Source organism: Molossus molossus, unplaced genomic scaffold (assembly GCF_014108415.1).
Source record: "Molossus molossus isolate mMolMol1 unplaced genomic scaffold, mMolMol1.p scaffold_m16_p_20, whole genome shotgun sequence".
Lineage (NCBI taxonomy): Eukaryota > Metazoa > Chordata > Mammalia > Chiroptera > Molossidae > Molossus > Molossus molossus.
This window is the reverse complement of record NW_023425356.1, coordinates 8,284,339-8,308,393: the sequence shown is the minus strand read 5'-3', so window position 1 is coordinate 8,308,393 and position 24,055 is coordinate 8,284,339. Positions and strand designations below refer to the sequence as shown.

Sequence of the window (24,055 nt, the reverse complement as noted above, 5' to 3'; positions counted from 1 at the left end):
TACGGTGTTTAGCATCCTGGGTGCCAAATCGTTAACTTTAATTTTTATTTTAATTAGAAAGAACAGGGGTGCAATATCTCAGGAGAAACCTTATAATATGTCCAAATATCTCCTGAGTGCGCACTAGTAAAAGCTGGGTCAGCAAAATCATTGAAAAGGCTGTAATCGTCACCTGTCATTGCATCCCCAAGAAATTGCCAAATTATCCTGATAATAGGCCCTCCTGTAAACTCCCAAACTTTGTCTTTTTGCACTTAAAATCCATGTGAGCAATGCAGTTGTCCATAATATAGATTTTCATGATAAAGAATACAGATTAACATAAGACTAAGTCCATAGGGTCAATAATACTAATTAAAAAGAGGTCTAACTGTGATCCCTAAAAATAATTACATCAATATTTCATGATTTTGTAGTGTTTTGTCTCTGAGACATATGCCCATTTCCCCAAGAATTGTAGCTCAGAAGGAATAACCACAACACATAATATTAATCCTACACTTTTGCAGAATATGGGAAGGAATATTGTTAAACATATCTCTTATCCTTGGAGAGACATGGAGGGACCTGGAGAGTATTATGCTAAGCAAAATAAGCCAGTCTGAGAAAGACAAATACCACATGATCTCACTTATTTGTGGAATATAATGAACAAAATAAGATGATGAACAAAATAGACCCAGAGACATAGAAAGGAGTAGGGTTCAGACTGACAAACCTCAGAGGAGGGGGGTGGGGGGGAGGCAGGAGATAAGCCAAAGAACTCACATGCATGTATGTGTAACCAACAGACGTAGACAATGCTGGGGGGTGGGAGAGGGGGGGCAGATCTCCAGGGCGGAGAAAGGAGAAACATAACAAAAAAAATTAATTAATAAAAAAATATACATCTTAGCAAGTGTTTTCATTCTACAATATCCTGAGTGCTAACCACAGCGGAGGGCTGGGGACTGAGTTCCACGCAGAGCGGATGGACCGCACGCGGTCGGGACGCGTGTCTGTGCCTGTTTCCGATGAAATCCAGCTGCGTCCCATTCACGTCAACTGCTGTGGGTCACGCAGGCTCCTCTCCCTCCTGCAGCAACGGGAAACTGAAGGCTGACTACACTTTTCTAAAAAATAGAGGACTCGACAAGATGGGACAAAAAGCAGAGAGCTTGGAGCCGGGCATGACATTGCTCCGTTCCCGTAGGCACAGCCACTCGGCGACACTCAGACGAGCATGGGGACGGAGAAGGCGGGGGTTCAAAGCACGGACGTGCGCTGGGCTCAGAGCAGTTCCCTCTGATGTCAGCGGAGACGGTATAAAGCACACTCCCACCCAGATCCGGATGTTCCCCCGCACCCCCGGTGGGCAGCCTGCTGTTACCACTGCAGTTCTCTCCTCGCTGAGCCTCTGCTGCTCTTGGAGGTGGCAGGCTGTCCCTGCACGCGGAGACAGGGCGGTTCCGCACACCCACATGAGCAGCCCTGACTGCACTACCGCCACCCTGACTTTTCTTTCATTAGCTGCTGATTGTACGAAATTGATGCTAAATTGGCTTGGCAGGCCCGAAGGCTGTGAGTGGTTGGCACTGACTGGTCTTGTCCTGGAAATTACATGGTCAAAGCTTCATGTTTCTGGAAATCCTAGCAGTTTTCTTCATGTGAATTAGGGCTGGTAGATATGAATGAGCTAGCTCCACGCCCGAGAACCCGGGTCCAGACGGAGGGCACAGCCACGAAACGGACGGCTTTCGGTTTTTTAAAAAATGTTCTCTTCTGCCTCCTGCTTCTTATCCTCTCTACTTTATTGAAAAGGTCCTGTGTTTCTTCATTTCTCACTGCGGTGTGAGTTTGAAATACATCAAACTGACTTGCAGGCCAAGCCCAGTCTTGCTCCTGTTGACTACGGTCTATAAACTAAGAATGGCTTTTTACATTTTAAGTGTTTGAAGCAAAATCAGAAGAAAAAGAATATTTCATGGCATGTGAAAATTAAATGAAATTCAAATTTTGGTGTCCCTAAATAAAATTTTATTGGAACACAGGCAACACTCATTCATTCATGTGTCGTCTATGGCTGACTTCAGGCCACAACAGAGGACAGAGGTGAGTGGTCCGGATAGAGATTACATGGCCCGTGAAGTCTAAAATAATTGCTATCTGTTCCTTTACAGAAAAAGTTTGCCAACCCCTGGAATAAATCACCAAAGCCTCTGTCTCCATCTTCAAAGTAAAAACAACAAAATCCTATAAAATGCTACAGCAAACTCAAAGAACAATCAATATTCACTAATGGTTGGTTTGCCACTTATCCCCAATTTGAGTTGGGGAATTAACCAATTTAAATCTCAGTTTTGCCATCTACAAATTGAGAAAAATAATCTTACCTCTCTCGTAAAATAAGAGAATGCACTTATTTCTATTCCCGACAGGTGGAAAATGCACAATAAATACTATTTTCACTGTTTGGAAATGATAATAATTATTTCTCAGAAACTGGTCCATAAGCAAACAGGTCAGACCATTGGTGAGATGTCAGGATCACAGAATTTCAGACCAACAAGGGGTCTGAGATCAAGCCCTGCCTTGGGGTTCCACAGCAGGAGATACAGAGAGAAGACCAATGTGGCCAAGTCAACATTCTCAGGGAAGGTGGTAGAGGTCACACCCAGAAACAGGAGCCCTGACTTCCCTAGAATTTAGTCATGAGGAACCCTCCTACCGTGGTTTACCTGTGGCTCCTCTACCCCAGAATCCTGTTGTGATAGTGGCTGAGAACTAACCCTTCGCTGAAATGAAAATTTTTCTCCTACAGGTTTCAAGTGGGCCGGCACTTTATCAGTTGGACTGATTTTCATCCTTAGACATTATATATGCAGTTAGAAGATCCTGAGATTCTCTTTCTCTCTTATGCACACACACACACACACACACACACACACACACACACTGTCACACACAGATACTCACTAGTGGGTAGAATGGCTCAAGGTGAAACTCCATTTATGTGCCATCTAAAGGAAGGAAGGAACTTCCTGTATTGGATTTCCACGTGGCCTCCTGATCATCTTACTCCTTGCTGCTGCCTCGACCCTCAGCTGTGAGCAGACAAAATGTACCTGCATTTCTCCATGAGCTTTGGCATTTCACACACCTTTTCCTGTTAAACTTAGATGGTCCTTTGGTGTGAAATGGTAGAATTCAGGCATAGTTGTCCTTCTCAATTTTACCCTCAAATAAACAGGGAAGTTAGCATAGATTGCCAAATAAATAAGGAGAGTTGCCTGTCCAGCTCGGAGCTGAGGCCCCGCTCTGAGCCGAGCCCAGGACAGCTGAGTAGTAGGCAGTGCTCAGAATGGCAGGAGGTAGCCTGAAATTACTGATCATGTTCACTGTCTGCGTTTGTCCTGTTCAGAGCTTCAGAGCCTTGGGTTTTGGATGTATTTAAGACCTGGTCCTACTGTGAGGGCGTTCTGAACAACTCATCCCTTTCAAACTGCCCCTTCAGCCTTTGCTTCTTGCGGTTCCCTGGAGTGGGTCATTAGTGTTGTGAAGAGTGGAGCCCTGACCCCTGGCTCATGGCGGCATCAGGTCCCTGATGTGTTGAGGGCAGTGTGCTTTTTCTGTCAACCCCGAATTAAAGTCATGCTAAGGAGGGAGGGAACCAAGAGCGGGAGCTGGAAAGTGATGGCTGTTAGCATGACAGAGAGGTGTGGCGTTGTCCTGCCGAATCGGGAGAAATTTCATGACGGGGAGCCATCCTGGGACTGGCTGGTCCGGCTGACAAAATCACCTTCCCCTGCAGGAGGACTACCCAGCCTGTTTGCAATGCCTACAAATTACCACTTTCTATCTTTGGTCTTCCTAATATTTTCCTTTTTAAATTACCTCTGGGAGAATCCTGCTGGGTCTGTTTAAAAAGCACTTCCTTCTCACCCCTAGGAGTTGAACAACAGTAATTCAAGTGCCCTTCCAAGTATTTGTTTTTCATCACTATTGTGTGTGTGTGGGGTGGGGTGGGGGGACTCAGCAAGGGACATGAGACTAGTGTTCAAGTTGCTAGCAAGGAAATTAAAAACTAGGAACCAGTGAAGCCATCGCTTTAGCAACGGAGGTGAGCCAGCGCCCAGTGAGTGAAAGGGTGTGTCTAGGGCTGCCAGTACCTGAAGCGCCGAAGACGTCTTTGCTTAAAGACATGCACCTGCCAGTGGGTTCAGCCTGTGAGGTCAACCAGTGAAACGTGAACCGGATTTTTCAGATAACACTGCAAACAACAGGAGATAGCAGCCAGAGGCCATTGAAAAAGTACAAGGTAGGCTCAAGGTAGCCATCCAGGGAGGTACCATCTTCATCTCAGAGAAGTAATTGGAAGCATCATCTTAATGATCACAAGTTGCCAGGTGGGTAGAAGTTCATCTCATACCAGAAAAAAAAAGGGAAAGAAAAGAAAGCCTCCTAAACTGTAGTAGCAAAGAAGCCATGATGGGAATTACTCTGTAGAAGAAAGGAGTCAGATCAATCTGAAGTCTGACTCGTGGAAACCAGTGAGGACTGAGAACCTGGCTGGTGAGACGCATGAAGACCTCCTCCAGAGTATGGAAGACAGCCAAGGGCCTGGCTGTGAGTCTCAGTAACTGAGTGAGCTTTTCACTGTACCTTCCCTTTGCCTCATGGGCTGCAGGTCGGAGCTGGAAAGTCGGGAGAGGCCCTAGATGTCTTTTTGCTTGACTTTTCATTTAAGCAGAAACTTTCCAGAAAGCGTCACTCATAGGAGCCCGTCCAGCTTCTGCCTGAGCTTCTCCAGAGTCTGGGGTTTCTCACTACCCAAGGCATCCTACTGCTTGTTCTCAGACAGCTGGAGGGAATAATCGTTGGAAAGTGCGAGCTGAAACCTACCTCTCTCTGTTTACCCACAGCCCCTTCTGTCTTCCTGCACCAACACGTCCACTTTGACATGACACCCTGCAGACACTGGCTGCATCTGTCGTGGGTCATGTGCTCACCAACCTGCTTCAATTGTCTTTATGAAAAACCCTCATCAAAGGCAGGACTCACCACATCGCTGTCTGCTGTTTCCAAGGACTAGACTCTTGACGTAGGCTTCCCAGGGCACCTGCTAGAGGGACTGTAACTGCCTTTGGTTTTTGTTCAGCCCGAAATTGTGTTAGCTTTGCCACCCATGACGCACCCCGGTCTAGAATTGAGCCTGACTGTGAGCTAAGATTGCTGTCACCTGAACAACTGTTAACACAACTCTATAGCACTCTGCATTTTTCCATTTGTTAGCCTTGATCCACAGCATGGTGTCTAGGATACAGTAGAGGCTAAGTAAATGTTCCTCAAAACCTCATTAGAAACCCTGTATAGCTGTGTTGGTTATTATAGAAATCTCCCATTTTCTCTAGGTAGTCTATTAAGGGAAATTTATACTTTTATTGCAAAAAATTAGTGTGTATGTGTGTGTGTTTTAAAGTGGGTCTAAGGTATTACCTATTTCCTCCAAGAATATTTTGCATTTTTCTTAAGCTTTGGCACAATATCCTCTAAAGGTTTTTAACAACATTTGCTGTCTTATGTGACACCGTCATCTCCAGACGACTAATAAGGGGTACTGGCAGCTGTTGACCGCTTTTTCTAATCTTTTGGGTGAAGACATTCTCATCCATGCAAGCCAGTAATTAGCAGAACATGTTTTTTAGTAGACATCTTGATATCTGAAAATTCCCCCATTTTGGAATTTACAAAGCATTTGGATTTTCTAATTTGGGTGTAGACAATGTCTATAGCCTCTAAATGGTTGTGCAATCTGTCATTTATTCTCACAATACTTTTTCTATAAGATCTTTGGTCTTGACTGAAAAATACATTCATTGTGTCTACCTTCTAAATCACAATCCAAGTCTATACCTTCTTGGCATATGTCATTCTTTTCTAATTCTACTACATGTTTCTTGTGAATAAGTTCGACCCTTGTGATCTTTGTCCCCAGCACGTGTTACATCTGTCCCCATGACACCTGCATATTTATCCCTGGCATTAAAGGTTGACACACAAGTGATACAAAACTATTTGTCAACCGACAATCACCAACTAACCAGAATGGATGCCTGTTATAATACTAGTGCTGAAGTTACCCCACTATGACAGGCGTTCCCCTGTTACTTGCTGGATCTTGGGGGTGGTCTCAAAGATCCCAAGGGCAGGACTAAGGAAACTTCATGAAGTAGCCATTTACCAAATGACAGAAAAATTTCTGTATTTTCACACAGAATGTCAGCCCGGTGTGCGTGGGTCTGAGGGCAGGAAAGGAGATTTCAGCGTGAGATAAAACTATTGTGGGTTCAAATATGTATTTGAAATATGTTAAATTTATATAGCAAATCCACTCTCATCCTGTTTTAGACCCTCCTTTACAGAGCAGCCAGGATAATCTTCCTCAGGCAAGATCTAATCCGTTCACTCTTCTGCCTTAGAGTCTGGGAAGGACCCCGTCTCCTCCATCTGACGTTCCCTCGGCTCCTCCCTGCCGTGAAACCTGGCATTCAAGAAACCTTGCCTTCTGTCCTCTGCTTGCTTTTTCAGCATCTTTTCTACATTCCTGGTGTCCCCCCACACCTTGCCCCTGCCATGTCCACTGCATGACACTTCTGGAAGAACACAGTGTGATGGCTCCACGCCTTTGTCCGGGCAGCTCCACCCTGGACAGCTCCTACTGACCTGCGGCCCTCAGCCACGTGCCCCTCTCCTGGAAGCTGCGTCCCCCACCTGGGTCTCCCTCAGAACACAGCGCTTGCTTCCTTCTGAACCCTCCATCAGACTGCTCGGGTGGTGCTGGCCTCTCCCGCTCCAGGGTGATCTCCACACCCACACGGCCACGGCAGCCCCCGCTCCTCGGCCCCACCACCTCCCCTGGGAGCTCAGTGCCTGACTCACAGTAAGTGCTCAGGGGATGCTCAGGAGGATGAAGCAGCTCCTCCCACAATCTCACTGACCCCCGTGCCAGGCATATGGGTGCTGGGGTGGGTGCTGGCGCAGAGACGAAGGGTCCTGTGCACGCACAGCCCTCACATGGTCGGGCCACTAAATCCAATCTTCCAGTCCCAGGAGGGAAATCTGGTGACATTACATCATTTTATACCACTCCAATAATTAATACAGAAAAACTGGGGTAGGCCCTGTGGGATACATTTCCCCTAAGGCCAGATCAGGTTTTTCCCTCTCCAATGTCTTTCCCATTCCCTGGGTCCTGCTGCTTCAGGAAGGTAACACGAGACTTGCTTCTTGAGAAGCATGTCTCCATTACAAAGTCACCTCGCACCTTACACCTTGAGTCCTCGGTGGGCTTTGGACCTTGCTCTGTCTGTCCCTCCTTCTCCCCTCCTGACGGCTGCCCTTCTCCACACCTCTACATGCAGATGTCCCAGGAGGGATGACCATGCCCTGAGTTCTGGCTTCTCACGTGGCCCCTGGGATCCACCAACTCATCCAGACCCCTGAGGTGTTTTCCAGGAACCCAAAGCACATAGGACTATTTACTTATTTTAATCTTCACCTGAGGATATATTTTCCATTGATTTTTCAGAGAGAAAAAGGAAGGAGGAGAGAGAGAGAAATATTGATCAGTCGCCTCCTGTATGCACCCCAACCGGGGATAGAACCCGAAACCCAGGTACATGCGCTGACTGGGAATCAAACCCCCAACTGGTTGCTGTGCGGCACAGCACTCCAACCAACTGAGCCACCCAGCAAGGGCTGGGTTGTGTTTTCATGCCATGCTGAGAGGCTCACCCCCGGCTCCTGGCTCTCATCCTAATCTCGGCCAGCTTTCTCAACCTGTCACCACGATTCACCGAGGCCTGTGACATCAGCATGCAGTACATTCCACTTGAGCTTTGCATCATGTAGAAGTGCAGCCTACAGACGACTATAAATTCCACAAGCAGCTAGCAAAATGTTCTGTATAGCCCTGGTGCAAATAGGCTTTAGACAGTTCTGCATGCTGACATTTTTAAAAATGAAAAGTAAGCAGAGAAATCTCTAGGGCTGTGCTGTCCAATAGGGTAGACATATGTGGCCATTAAGCCTTGCAATATGGCTAGTCCTAATTGAGCTGTTCTGTTTAAGTACAAAACACACATCTGACCCCAAAGACTGTAGGGAAAGAAATGTAAGCTATATCCCTGGTCATTTTCATGTTAATTATGTGTTGAAATGATAATATTTTAGATATTTCAGGTACAGTAAATTGTTCAAATCAATTTCTATTTATTTTTTTCTTTTTAAACGTCCATGGATAACCAAACATTTACGTTACATATCTCGCTGGCACGATTTTCTGCTGGACTGTGGCTGCTCCAGAGAATTTGCCCGGTGGCTCTTAAATGCAAGCAAGCCAAGTGTGTATAGATAGAATGCAACGTCAGTGCAGAATTAAAGAGCAGGAGAGGTTCGGAATGACAGCAGGGTGCTTCCGCTCACATCTTTAAATTGATGTTCCCTGAACACACCGGCACGCCGCCTGCCCTGACAAGTCTTTAAGAAGGTCCGATGCACCTCAGAGAAACGAGGCAGGACCGAGCCACCTGCCATCCGCTGAGGCTCACTGAATGGCACCTGACCTCAGAGGCTTCAAATCAGTATTGATTTTTGCCATTTATTTTTCCCTGGCATTTAAATGTCCCTTAGATTTATTACCTTTAGGTTTTTGGTTAAGAGTCAGTGATGGGTATGACAGCAAGGGTAGCGATAAGTTATGTAGATATCATTTAATTTATGAACTCTGGAGCTCCAGGGGACTGCTAGTTCAAGAAATATAGTAACCACGTGCCCATCAGCCTTCATTGTGCGCTGAGGGTTTTCCAGCTGAGTCCCTATTGTGCCACGAAATTTACAGTCTGGCCAGGTACACGGATCTGCGTGCAATATTTCAACATAGGTTGTTCCAACTGTCAGGGGGCGAAGTGGGGCCTCAGAGATGCCCGCTGGACAGCTGATGCAGGGCTCTCTGCCATCCGCAGGCTGGGGCATTAAGTAGCTTCCATATTTTATTTTATTTCATTTCATTTTATGTTTAGAATAACTATGGAGAGTTAATGCTTCTAAGTGAAATACAGGAAAGAAAAGTCTATTTAGCGAGTATAACAGGTGATAAACATACTTTCACTCTTTATTATGATGGATTAAGGGGAAGAGGAAGGAAGAAAAGAAAGTGGGAAAAGGAATAACAGAGAAAAAAAATCCCAAATCTTTTTCAAATCACACTTTGAAAAATATCTTGACTTTAGCAATGGACAGGCAGCGCCATCCAGGACTTGTTAGGAAAACGGCGTTTGGGCCGGAAGCAAAGGCATTCTTGAAGTCCTTCTCCAATATTAGTGACAACCTTAACTTACAGGTAGTGGGAAACGCTTCTAGCAGCTTTGCAAGCTTGTCAGCGTTGGGTCTTTTTCTGCTCTGAGCCGCTGCGGGGCCGGCCTAGGCAAGCAGGGTGGGCCACGCCGCAGCAGGCGGCGGCCGCGGCAGAGTTACTTACGTTGACAGCCGGAGTGCCAGGAATTTCCCGGCAGACACTCATCACACTTAGGCCCTGTCGTCCCAGTCTTACACTCACAGAATCCTGAGCCATTACAACGATCATGGACTGAGCCCAAAGGGTTACAGTAACAGTCTGTAGAAACAAGACAACACACAGGCTGGAGAGAAGTCCGCATGGCCCAGAGGTTATCCCCACACACGCCGCTCACATCAATGCATCACTTATTTAAAGAAAGATGCCCACTAATGAAATGCTTTGGCGAATACGGCTATTGCAGGTCCATTTATTTATTTGCTCGGCCTTCCATGGTATCATTTTTATGACACGGGAGGACATCAACTGAAACCTTCCAAGGAAATAAGACATTGTGCTCTCTGCTTACAGAGCATCATGGAGGGTCCATTTGTCAGGGCCTTTTAGAGGTCTCATGGACACCATGAGGAGTTTGTATATTAAGAATAAATCAATATGCCATCAGTGTAAAATCTGTTTTAAATTATTCAAATGGACTTATCTATTACGCTCAGTAGGGAGAACTGCTGAACATGTTTAAAGTGCAACGTGAATGCACTTTGTCGTTCAAAGGCATTTGCACTTTATGACTGGGGACAGCGCCCTGCAGACGCGTGTCTACGAGGCATGCCGCACAGCTTCCGTGCAGCTTGGATGAACGCTCACGAGAGAAAAACCAACGCTGTAATCCCAAGTCACTTGCAACACTGGAGACGTATTTTCCATTATACTATCTGCTGGAGGACAATATAACTTTGTGTAATAAAAAGGAAACTGAATATAGGGTTTTTTTCCTCCTCAAGCGCTCTTTTGCTTAAAGGCTGAACCAGAACTGCTTAGGGTTCCACCAGCCTGGACGGAAAACCAGCTGGTTTGCAGCTTGTGGAATTCGTGGGGCAGCTTCCTTCTCGCCCCACCCACTGTGGAGTCCTGGGCACGTTCCCCTGCCTCTCTGCCTCTCACTTTCCCTATTTAAAAATGGACCCATTAAGAGGTAAGAAAACAAACAAATAAAAACACACCAAGCAAACAACCAACCATGAAAAGGCCTGAGGATTTCGGTTTAGTGTTATCGTTTGAACATCTATTAGCAACGGAGATTCGGGTTCAGCATCAGAGAGGTCCAGCCATGTGGCTCTGGCTCTTTTTGTCATGGGAGCTAATTAGATAATTTCTTCCAAGAATGTGGAGTACCTCAGAACTATGATTTATTTCATGTTGATTAAATCATTTTTTTAGTGCAGCATTCTTCTGATACACATTTATAGACTAACAGTGACAATCACAGGTAAAATTAAAACTAAATGAACTCTATAATGCTCTCTCCTTGACTGACTAGATTTGTCCTTAATAACTACAGTGTTATTTTAAATTGACATTTTCTATTTTAATGTGTGTGTATAGGGGAGTTGCTCAAAAATTTTAAAACCAGTACTTTTGTTGTGGCTTTAAGAAATTTTTCTGTACATATGTATATTATGTATGTAATTATCCCAAAAGCATAATATGTTCTTTTACTATTTAAAGTGTAAATCACCATAAATCACCACCATTTTGCAAGCCAGGTAGTAGAATTTTCTGTAGCCAACATGAGTTCCCATACTACCCTAGTCAATTAGCCCATAAACAATTAATTAATATAAGGCAAAAAATGTAAACAAAGTTTTTTTTTTAACTGAAATATCCAAACCATGATACACCGCAGTGGTTGTCATAGGAAAAGTAATTAAGTTACTCAAATAGTCATGAAAATAAGTAATAAGGCCCTGGCCGGTTTGGCTCAGCAGTTAGAGCCTCGGCCTGCAGTCCAGAGAGACCCGGGTTCGGTTCCCGCTAAGGGCATGTACCTCAGTTGCAGTTTGTCCCCGGCCCTGGTTGGTTGTGCGGGTGGCAGCCACTCGACGTGTCCCTTTCACATCGATGTTTCTATCTCTCTCTTCCTCTCTCTCCCTCCCACTCTATCTGAACAAAAAAAGGAAAAATGTCCTCGGGTGAGGTTAAAAAAAAAAAAAGTAATAAGAAGAGGTGTGGTCTACACTTCACCTTACATACAAATAATTTAGTTTTTTTAAAAATATTATTTATGGGACTATAGTCAATGGTAGGTGTTGGGGTGATGAGGATGGGCTTTGAGAATTATATTTTATTCCATACAACTTGGAAGAATATGCAGAACTGCTAGACTGAAAACATGAACTACTGTTGGAGGTTTGATTACAAAATTATACTGCAATTGATTCATAGGTTTAAAGAGTCTTGTGTGCTTTGCTCTATAGAAGGTACCGCTGATGGCCTGATCTTGGGTTGCAAGGGGAGCAGAAAATAACAGGTTATCATCTGAGATGTGTTTAGTAGCGACAGCTGAGCCCTGTGTTTCACTCCGATGTCAAACTTGCTATCAGGGATTATTAACAGTAATGAGCCAAGGTCACAAACCAGTCATCTGCTAGCTTCCGCTCAATGCTCGAGTTTATATGAAACAGAAGCGTGCGAGGATGTCCTTTTCAGGTCATTGCTGCGGGTAACTGCATGCATCTTTGTGGCCATGGCAATGCTTGGAATGTGTATGAACATGGGTGTTTCACCAGTGATCAAGCGGCGATCACTGTGCAGTGTGAAACGGCCTGTCACGTAACATGACGCAAGTACACAGTTGAAGCCCTTTTTGCCAGAGTCCACATTTTGTCAGAGAGCTGAGCTGTTCCCCACTGGATTTGATGGCCAGTTGTTAAAGAATTGGGAAAGTGCCTTTTAAAAAACAGTTTAGAGAAGACCTAGTTAGGAAGTTCACCATTTTTGAAATCACTGCCGAATTCTGTGAAAATGAGTTGGGTAAACAGCCATTCATTTACATTAGTGCTTTCTATAAAAATGGTATAAAAATAAACTCTCGGATACTTGTGGTGTATCCTCTCAAATCTAATTCTCAGTCCTGCCTCAAGCCCTTTCGGGAGCTTACATGCGGGAAGTGGAGCCGGGCTCCTGCAGACCCGCCGTGGAGCCGGGCTCCTGCAGACCCCGCCGTGGAGCCGGGCTCCTGCAGACCCCGCCGTGGAGCCGGGCTCCTGCAGACCCCGCGTGGAGCCGGGCTCCTGCAGACCCGCCGTGGGGCCGGGCTCCTGCAGACCCCGCCGTGGGGCCGGGCTCCTGCAGACCCCGCCGTGGGGCCGGGCTCCTGCAGACCCCGCCGTGGGGCTGGGCTCCTGCAGACCCCGCCGTGGGGCTGGGCTCCTGCAGACCCCGCGTGGAGCCGGCTCCCGTGGCCCGAGGGCGAACCCCGCGCAGCTGGTGCACAGACAGCCCGGGTTTCTCTGCCCTGGCCCCTCGCACGGAAACGAGTCGAAATGTTATTGATTCACCGTGTGTGTGTGTGTATATATATACACACACATATATATCGCCAAACTTTTCAGTTCATTCTCTAGAAAAAAATTTCCCCCTTAGGAAAAGGGCAACAGTTGAAGGAATTTTGGCATTTGAGGGCTATTGTAGCTAATTTTAATGGTCTCTGTGCTTATCAATTCCTTTACTTGGTTTAAAGAGTATGAAATAAATGCTCTCCAGAGATTTATAATTTATAAAATTTCCCAAAGGTTTATAATTTTAATCAACACACTTTCTAGAAATTGCAAAAACAACTAATCTTGATTTTTTTAAAGTACAAATAAATACAAAAATGTGTAGTAAGCTTTTCCTATTTTATCTGTAGTTGATATTTTAAAAGACAGGTCTTCTTGTCTGTGGATAGTCAAGCATGGATCTAAACAGCACCATATCCCTGAGAACCGGGCAGGAGGTGCAGGTCGGGCACTCGGAGACGGCTGTCGGACCGCGCCCGGCGCACTCCACCAGGACGGAATACCGCCCCGAGCAACGCACCGGGGTTTGGTAAGTCCCTGCGATGAAATTCCATGAACTAAAATCTTTCCTCTCAAGGCCTTTTCCTTGGATTTATTTCAGATCATACATAATTAAATTATAAGATGTTTTAATCTTACATATTTTGTAAAAATGATTAGGCTTTATTCCCATGTTCCTCCTTATTTTACCTTTCCTCTTGTTTCCATATTTATAGTATGACATTTCGATATTTTTACAAATGACATTCAGCAAAATGTAACTACATTCAAAATTCAGACAGCTACACGCCGTTTGGTTCTTCTCAGTATCCTCAAATCTTTGTGGCCAAGTGTTGTTAGAAAGGCATCTCGCCCTCTGTGCACGAGCCTTGGTCTCGTCCAGAGAGCACTCTGTCAGTCAGTCTGACAAGCTTAGCTTTGCTGATTGCGTCAGGGTGGTTGGAAGTCAGAAAACTAACTTTTTGCTAACGCTGTGTGATGTGGGTCAATTTGCCGTACTTTTCTCTAGAAAACAGAGGACATGATCAATGGAACACTTACCCCTCCACGGTTTTGTTAATGAGGATCAAGTGAAAACAAAAATTCACAAGTCAGTCCACAGTTCACCAAGTGCTTCCTGTGTATCCCATGTGACCCCGAGGTGACCAGGAATTCTCGGGGAACTTACCTAAAGCCCACAGCTATTAAATAGCACACTGGGACTTCGACCCAGGACTCCGGCCTCTAAATCCAGTGATTTCTCCACTAATTCACAAATGACAAGTAGGGAAGGCTTTGAGAAATAGGACATACTGTAGACATACACAGTATTATGTAAACTTGGCCCAACTGAATTCAAAGCAATTTGTACAGCTATTTTAATGAGATACTTGGCAAGTACCTCTATGACCTTGACAATCCAATTGGAGAACGATAATCCCAGAATTGCAGATTGATTCCTTTTTTGTTGAAACGACCATTGGTCATTTTTCAGCTCCTGTATTGTATTTAAAATAGTCTCTATGCGAAAAAGTCTACCTTTAAAATTGGTTGCCTACATGGTCAGGTAACAGATACATAGCCTTCACCATTTGGAATATATGTGTTTCTTCCTAGTAAATTATAAAGTGAAATTCCACTTATTGTTTCTTACTTTTCCATCAGCTCCTTTTTTAAAAGACAGGTCCCACTATGCACAAGGTAGGAGAAGGTTTTTGTTTTTTCTGTTTTGGATGGGAAGGCCACCTGACATGATCTGTGGTCATGGTGGGTAGGGATAGTGCTCCAGGGACCCAACCCTGTGGAGCCCGTTTTTCAGGGCTCACAAAGCTAAGAGAATTAATCATCTAGAATAATTTTGATAAATTGCTTCTCCTTTTGGGGATTGTAGAAAAATGCAATAAATGGAATTTCCTTACTGTGGATAGAGAAGTCAGGCAGACCAATTGCTAGTGGCTTTCAACTGCAAATGGCAATATTTTAAATCAAGCAGTACTTTTTGGTTACCAATTATGTGCAAGAGTTTGCATCCTAATTTCTCACATCTATAATTCAATCCCATATAATGAATTTCCATTTTGAATGCTGAATGCATAACTTAATTTTAAGATTAAGTTGAAATGACCAGGCTTTAACAATTCATGCAAAAAAGAAAAAAAAAGAAAATAAAAGAAAATTCTTTATCTCCTAAACATTTTTCAGCTCATTATCTTTAAAGCAACAGTAACATAAGGATTCAAAATATATCCCCCCAACTATGACTTCAACCAGCACATGTGAATTTTAAGTCTACCACAGGGATGTTTTCTCCATGGAGAACGTTCATTCTGGCTCAGCCGTGGTGCAAACCACCAGCCTTTCCACCTTCAATAGCTCCCCATCGCTCGAAAGGCACAGAACAATAGCTGAAATTATAATGGAACTGACCTATGCACACATTCTCATCGTCCAGCTGTGCAGAAGCATTTCTGAAGTAGCCCAGCCTGCATAACTCACAGTGCTGCCCTCTAGTGTTGTGTTTACAGCTCACGCAAATGACTGTATTTAGCAGATCGATATAACTGCATCGATTGGAGTGGCCGAAGCATTCACAGTCTTGCAAGGAAGAACAGAAATGTATACAGAGTGTATACAGTGGCAGAGTCATAGCACACTACATGCTTGGATAAAATGAGGAGCGGAGAAAAGATGGAGGCATGGCACTACATGTGCGCGACTCGACATGACACATGACGGCAGGTGGCTGTGACTGGCATGGAAGCAGCATCTGATTCAAGCAGGGTAGAAAGGTTGGACATTCAGAACATGACTGAAGATTGTTAATTCTTGGCAGACGAGATGAACAGAAGCATTGGCAGGTGCACACCTTTTAATATTTGGGAAGGCTTGGCTTCCATTGATGCAAAAGTCTAATTTTTGCACACTGAGAACTTTGTTGTTTTTGCATCAGTTCCCCCATTTTCTCTTCATATCTGCAGCCTCACAAAGGAGGTTGGGAAGCATGTGAGCATCTAAGGCCAGAGTGTGTCATCACCCATGGCCCCTTGGTTTAGAGTCTCACTATGAATTATGTCAACAGAGTAATTCGGTCAGGGTATCACAGAAATCACGGCCCGCTTAATAGGGATCTAGAAAGTTACCCTCCCTCCCTCCCTCCTTCCTAGCTCTCTCCTTCCTTCCTCCCTCCCTCTCTCTTTCCCAAATGCTAAAAGGAAAGATGGCCTTTGAAAGCTTTCACCAGCTCAAATCTGCATGTTTGCTTATGTGGAGAGAAAATATACAAAGCAGGGAGATTATTTGTATTAAAAAGGGGCCTTTAATACTTCTTTTTCTTCCAAATTTCAGGCTAAGTCTGCTAAAAAAAGATTAGGCAGCTACTGTGTCCCCAGATTTTCCCTTTGTCTCCTCAAAATGTTGGAGGTACCTCTGAAGCTTAGGGGTGACAATGACAAGAACTAGACAAGGAGATGGAGCAGAGAGGGCGAGAGCAGGTGGGGAAGGGGAGGGTGTCTGGGTTTTTCTCTCTGTTGCATCTCAACCACAGCAAGAAGTTGTTCATTTAATTCAATCTTTTTAAAAGCAGTGGTAAAGACAAAGTCTCTGTGGGTTACCGTAATTGTCAAATTAGACTGTAACAAATGGTGACGGATAACTAGGTGGGGAATTTAATTTGTTTTCTCAAAACTATGGGGGTAGACCTAGCTGGACATTTAAAAGAAAAGTGAACTGGACAACTTGTTTAACTAAAATTACTGCTCTTGCTAATGTCTAGCTTTTATTTTATCTCACTAAGAAGCCAAACACAGTCACTATTTGAGCTCATTCATTCATTCATTCATTCATTTATTTATTCATTCATTCATTCAATAAATACTTTATTTGGTTGGTCTGTCATGTACCAGGCATAAGTCAGGTGCCTAGATAAAGTTTTGGAAGTATTGCATTTGATGACCAGAAAAAAAAAGTGAATAAGGAAGAATAAGGAAGGGAAACTAGCCTTCTTATTTATTTATTTATTTATTTATTTTTATCCTCACCCGAGGACATATTTACATTTTTATTTTCAGATAGAGTGGGAGGGAGAGAGGGAAGAAGAGAGAGAAACATTGATGTGAGAGAGACACATCGACTGGTTGCCACCCACATGACCCCAACCGGGGCCGGGGACAAACTGCAACCAAGATGCGTGCCCTTCGCGGGAACCAAACCCGGCCTCTCTGGTCTGCGGGTCAACACTCTAACCGCTGAGCCAAACTGGCCAGGGCCTAGCCTTCTTTTTTTTTTTTTAAATTAACATACTGCTCCCATCAGAATGATAGGGATTCATTTACGAGAGAGCCAGTTACTGTAGCAGAGAGCTGAGGTTAAGGTGCTGACAGAATGAAATAAAATGTGGATAGACGCAGAGGACACTGGAAATGGTAGAGTGGAAGCTTCCCAGGGACAGGGTCAGCGTCTTGGGGACTCCAGAGGCAAGAAGGGGAGGTTCGTGAAGGCAAGCCACTTCTACGGAAGGCTATCTGTATCACTGCACTGTGCTGGGTGGGGTGGGGATGGGGCTCGGGGGACCAGAGGGCAGAGAGCACAGGAAGAAGGAAAACTCGGGGCTCCCATGTGGGAGATGAGGTAAGAAAATACTTGCATAAACTTAGTGGTTCGGGCATGCCAAATTAATAATAATAAAAACATTAATAGAATTGCACATCACCAAATTAAATTCTCTTAGAAAACAATAAGCATTTTGCCCCAACACACTGTATCTTGGAGTTGCACCTTCCTTAGGTTGGTATTTCTGACTCCCTAGGGAAACTGGAAGACCTCTAGAACTTTCCTTGGTTGAAGGTTTGAAACGGGAGAACCTTTTTGGCCTGGAGCCATCTCAGAGGAGTGGTAATGGAAAGAGACCCAAGTTGCAAATATAATTGTTTCCAAGGACTTCTTCAAGCTGCCTGGGATTCCTGGGAAGTGGGCTCCCCATCTCGGGAAGGGGTTGTCAGTGGGTGTCCTTCAGGTCCCCGTCCCAGGTGGGTCCTCAGGCACCTAACATATAACTAATCCAACTTTGGTCAAAAGTATCTTTTATGGGTATATATTCATCCTAGGAACTTCTCAGAGCTACGCAGGAGTCCTTGTTAGGACGCTAGTTTAGTGGGTACGCCAGACAGGTGCTCAGATAAGAAACACCAAGAACACCAAGAGAGCCACAGTGGGCCGAGGAGACATCACTTAACTGAGCGGAGTTAGGGAAACTGACTTAACTCTGGGCTTTATGTGAAACCTTCTGCAGGCAGGTAGAGTTTATTTAGAAAAAAAGGGGGGGGGATGGAGGGAATGAGCATTCAAGGGAAAAGAAATAGTGTGTGCAGAGGCAGGAAGTTGGGAAAGTGGAGGGATCATGCCTGGGAAGTTCTGCAACGTGGTTCTGTTGTGAGTGTTGGAAGGATTCTGTAAGATCTACCCAATGGCCAAGCTGCACCCGACAATGTTCATCCCAGAAAAAATGTATCTGTAGATCCCCAAGTTCCATCCAGTCCACGAATCTCTAGATATGTCAAATATGATCGTTACCAATTCTTTCAATTTAATGAATAGTATACGTTTCTGGACTGACATTAGTTATTTGTTCTGGGTCCTCTTTTAAAAACCATGTATTACTTTTGATGGGAAAAGTTAAATAATATAAATTATATAAATAGTTATATAAGTATATATGAAATCCTACTTAGCTCAACACCCAATATTATAAACTTATTTCAGAAGATAAGTGGTTATTTTAGATATCTTATCATCAAGGAAATGGGCTAATAGTAACTTGATTCTTTTAACATTTCTAAGACTCTTCTGAGACATTGATAAAGTTGTCTTCCTTGGACATGATATATGTTTGAGAATATAAAGTGAGAAAAAGATCTTTGAAAATGATTTGAAGAACACTAGAACACTAGATAAATGCAAGGCATTTCAAATATAATTTGCTGTATTAGTTTTCAGTATTCTGTTCATTTATCACTCTCTAGTAGCTAGTCTTTCCAAATTAGGCACCGAATCCATTAACGATCACTGATGATATATTTTGAGATGCACTGTCATATTAAGATCCCGAAGGGATGAGAGGAATCGATCAATAATTCTTTGATTGTCCAATTCACGGCTCTGACATATCCGCCCTTCCCTTTTCACAAGAATAGAGCCCATGGTCCATCCTTGGAATCACTTCCTTTTCTATATTCTCCCCTCCCTTGTCCAGCCCGCCCCCTTCCCCCAATCACAGTCTCCTGAGCAAACTCCACCTGGTTGAAGCCAACTCTCTCCCGCTGTGCCTGTGCCCCCTAAACGCTGAGCATGGCTGCAGTTTTCCTCTAACCATTTTGAAACAAGTCTCACTTTAAGTTCATGACCACGAATCTCAGTGGGGCCCTCAGAGCCTCCTGGCAACCCTTCCCGAACAGGGAGCTTCTGCGGCCTCTTTCCCGCTGTCCCCCCTCCCCACCCACCACTGCCTTCCCCTCTCTTTTGCTTTGTCCCATCTCCTCAAATGTCTCAGGCTTAGTGCTTGGACCTCTTTGGTCTTCAGGCTGATTCCAGAGCTAGGTTTTTAGGTTTGTTTTCTGTTTTTGTTTTTTTCAATCCAGCTTCATGATTTTATAAACCATCTATATGCTAACCTTTTCAAAATAGTTATTTCCAGCTTGGACCAAACTTCATCCAGACTGAGATACTCAACTGCCTTCTTAATGTCTCCACTTAGACATTTAATAGATATTTCAACTTCAACATGTTCCACACTGAGCTTCTAGGTCACCTTCCCAAACCTGCTACTCACCAGGGGGCCCACCTATCTCAGTAAATAACAACAGCATTCCTCCAATTGCTTCATTCAGATTTGCTGGATTTGTTCTTGACACCTCTCATTTTCTCTGGCTGTGCTTCGAAAACACATTCTAACTCTCACCACCTTGTACCATGGCATCGTTGGTTAAAGCCACAGTTACTCCCTCCCCCACCTGGATTATGGCTGCTGTCTCCTAACTGCTCTCCTGTTTCCACCTTTATGACAGTCTTTTCTCCACACAACAGTCAGAGTAACTAACGCTTACAAAACCTAAATTAGATCATGACATCTCTCTACTCATAATCCTAATGGCTCCCTGTTTCATTCAGACTAACAGACTGTTTGAGCTCATCATTTCCCATGGATCTGGCCCCTTGGCTTCTTGGGAGCTTACTGCTATCATTCTCTTCCTCACTCTCTATAAAATGCCTCCATGTTGCTCTGCCAACATGCCAAGCACTTCCCCAGGGCCTTTGCACATGCTGTGACCTCTGCCTGGGATTCTCCTCCCCCAGACAACCCTAGGAACTGCTTCCTCACTTTCAGTTCTCTGCTCGAAGAAAACTCTGTGACCTCTTTATCTGAAATGACAACCTTGGACCCAAACACATGCATCTCCCAATTCCCTGAGCCTGTGTACTTGTTTTTCATAGAATCTATAGCACCTGAAAAGTAAATTTAAGAGGAAATCTTCCCCATGCTCTGATTGTAAATACCCGAGTGCAGACCATGTCTGTTTTGTTCACAGTTGTAACCACAGGGCTCAGAACATCACCCGGCATGTGTAAAACTCTCCAAAAATGTCAAATTATGAGTTAGTGAATCAATGATGAATCACCGCACCCTCCTTTGGGAGACGGAGGAAAGTTATGTTTAAATTCATTCCTCCATCATTCGAATTCCAGAAGAGTGTGGTTGTAGCCTATATATCAACGAGTTTAGAAAAACCACAGCCACATGATAAGATATCACGGAATTAGTGGTTATTTTAGCAGACAGTTGACCATAGGTCTTTATAGGTCAATTTAGGCAGGAAAAAACAGATTTCTGAAAATTCCTGTGGTTTTATATCATTTTTCAATGTCGAACTGCATTGTGGATGATATATATTTCTTCAGACGAGTTTTCACTATTGTTGTGTAAACAACCCCAACGGTGGTCTCACTAACACATTTATGTTGTGCTGCAGTATCGGCGACGTGTACACACTAGGGCCCCCTGGGGCCCGGGACAGCGCGAGTGAGGCCCAGTCCTGCGAAGCCCAATGCGGGGGGTCTCAACCTTGGTATTGTTGACATTTTGGACCAAACAATTCTTTGTTGTCCTGTGTAATATAAGATGTTCAGAAGCATCCCTGGCCTCTACCCCAAAGCTATGACAACCAAAATTCTCTTGGAGGACAAAGTCCCCATAAGACATATATGAGATCACGTAAGGCAGTTACGATAACACGGTCTTAGTAACTGGCTAGTTAAGAACAATGGGAGGTAAGGAGTTTTAGAAGAAGACGTGTTCCAAGTTGGTTTCTAGATCAGGAAGGACCCAAACCTCTTGGGAGGTGGAGAGGCTCTTTCTGAGATGGCTGGGGGAGACCTGGGCAGGTCGGGGTCGCAGGACAACACAAGCTTGGAGACAGAGAGTATGGAAGGAAGAGGATGTTAGGAAGAGGGGGAAACCCTCCGTTTGATGTCTTCTTTCTCACCGTTCCCCAATCGCCTCTGCTTACGTCATTGTATTACCTATGTCGACGTAAGATAAAGTGCTCTGAATGCCACCCAGGCAGACGCTGTTTTTGGCCTAATGAGGAAAGCTTATTCCAAGTCAGAGCTGGAGGAAATTCATTCTAGTCACTCAAAAAGAAAGGATTTGGGAAAATGACTTTAGATGGATGGCAGGCGAATGGATGAGAACTCCAAAGCTATGTCCCCTTCACCCGTTAACAGTCACTGTGCCTCCAGGGGCCTCCCCAGGGGGAAAGAGGCATTTGCCTGTCCTTACCTCACCCCAACCCTACCTCACAACCGGGGGCAGCCTCACCCCTCCAAACACAACATTCGGACAATGTGAGGATGTGTTTGGATCTTATTTGTGCTGTGATACCAAGAAACCAGATTCACCGAGGGAAGGTCAAAGTCCAGGTCAAGAGGCCTCCTGTTAACCCAGCGTGCTTGACATCACGTGAAAGAGACAGACTGTGCAGTCCCCTGCTGCCCTCCTCTGTCACCTCCCGGTTTCTCCGTGCAGATGTGCACATGGCAAGGAGGAAGGACGTCCCTGCTGGCCCGTGGCCGTCACGCATGCACACACCCCAGACTGCTCTGATGACCAATCGAGGCTGCTCTGCTCCCAAAGGAATGAGCTGCCTGGGTTTCAGATCCACGTGGAAACCCCTCAAAAGGACACTGCTCACGCTACGTAAAAGCTCAGCGCGAGGCACGCAGACGTGCTCTCCGTACTATCGGGTTTGCTTTTCCCAGTCTGACCAGTTTCCTCCTTTTCTCCATGTGCCACAGAAGACTGAGTCAGCACTGACTAACATCTGGAAAATGGTGTGACTGCGTTTGATGAGGAATAGGGATGCTGTGATGTTCATTTTCCCCAAGTGGGTCAAACTAATTTCAGATTTTGTTAACAAATATATTTATCTGTAGGAAGTGTCTCCTTAAAAAAAAAAAAAGAAAGAAAGAAAGAAAAACATAACATATGCCCAACAGTCAAAGGTGGAAAATAAGACACACCTGTCACATAGGGCATTGAAAGGAAAAGGTGAAATAAACACAGGAGTCTTTGGGTTTCCTGAAAAATCTTCATTCTGTGAATGACAGATGCTGGAAGGGCCATTCATGGCCACAGATGGGTACTGTCCACTTCCATTTGCAGAATGTAACGTCATTATTACATTCAGGTCATGATCAATGCTTAACCCAGATCCTCACTTGTATTTATCCCAATTCATTCCAAATAAGGTTTGGGAGTAGACATTCCAAGGGTTTTCATTTGTTACGATGTCAAACAGGCACCGTACACAGCGCCTGCCATTCTGTTCCCAGGAAAAGCATCCTTGAAACTACCTCCGAGGGGTTTTCATACTTTCAGTGCACACGGACAACGATGTCAATACTCTAACATTCGTGTTAAACAGAACCTGAGCTGTTCTAGTTCTTTTTCACACATGAATCTTTCAGAAATCAAATGTTGCAGCATCATGGATTTGCAGCAAATTTCTGAGAAGCCTCCCCGCCCCCACCTCTTACAGATGCCATTCTCAGGACCGTCGGATGCATCGATCAATACCAATCAACATGCCTCACCAATAAGCTGATGGGAACACTTCACAGATATTCCAGATTCATACAGTGCAATGTTTCACAACACATAACACCATGAACTCACTGTATGAATCCAACAACTCCTACCTCTCTTGTGGTTTGCAACTTGAACAGAAGAAACTGTTGACAAAGCTATTTTGGGAGCAACTGGACAGGTTTAAAAGAATGAACAGCATGTTAGAAACAATCGCTAAATGTTCAAACTGCAGTAACTCATCATAACCCACTTGAAAAGTAGTCCTAAATCCAGACTATTTGTATCTGCTCTTCCTGGGAGTTTGTTTCAATCACAAAGGAAGTCTTGTTTTATATTTGGCAGAAAATGGTTTAACATTGTCAGAAATGTAATTTAGAAGCTTTATTTTCAGGGGCAAGAATAATGACCACTTAAATCAAGAACCCAATTATGCAAAGATTATTTCAGTAACAATGTGGACACTGTGGGGTTCCCTATTGTCCCTCTCTGAAAACAGTAGTTTGTGCTGTTGAGTTAATTGGCTGTCTCGCTGCCTCCGTCCACCATGTCATTCTTTCTGTGTGACCACAAGCTCATCTGCATAGAAACTGGGTAGATGATTTTTGTTGACCTGATCAGACCTCACAGAACATCGTCACAATGGTCAACCACCCAGCAGCACCTGGACCTCAGTCTCTGAGTCACCTTGAACCTGTCTACCTTCCAAAAATGTGGTCTTCTTCTCAACATTTATTACCTTGGTGATGACATCGGTTCATTAGGGGTTTTTCTCTAAGTTTGCCTGCCACTTCCTTCCCTATTATTCATGAAGAGTCGCTTAGGAAAGTAGCCCAAACAGGATATTGCTGATGTTCCCTGCAGATGTTGACAAGATAAATTACAGCTGCACCGAACTGGCCCCCGGTGGAAAGTGCACCTTTAGCTAAAATTTCAAGTTCAAGCACTTTATTCAGCTGTGCTGCTTCCCAGATAAATTCATCTGAACTCGTTAGCTGCAGTCTAAGACGGTGGCGCTGGCATTAGCTAAAGACACTTCCGAAAGCCCTC

General features: G+C 44.5%; 1 protein-coding gene across 2 annotated transcripts in view; it reads right to left on the bottom strand.

Moving 5' to 3' along the window:
• NTNG1 (netrin G1) overlaps positions 1 to 24,055 on the bottom strand; it is a 290,705-nt gene that overhangs the window by 31,932 nt on the left and 234,718 nt on the right. Inside the window, exons 7-8 of one of the 2 annotated variants that reach the window (XM_036272085.1) lie at positions 23,119 to 23,178; positions 9,465 to 9,652 (exon numbers count right to left, since the gene is read on the bottom strand). In XM_036272085.1, the coding sequence (XP_036127978.1) occupies positions 9,510 to 9,652; positions 23,119 to 23,178 (203 nt within the window). In that variant the 3' untranslated portion in view covers positions 9,465 to 9,509. Of the gene's footprint in view, positions 1 to 9,464; positions 9,653 to 23,118; positions 23,179 to 24,055 lie in introns of those variants that run through there. The other variant, XM_036272084.1, reaches the window with a different exon arrangement.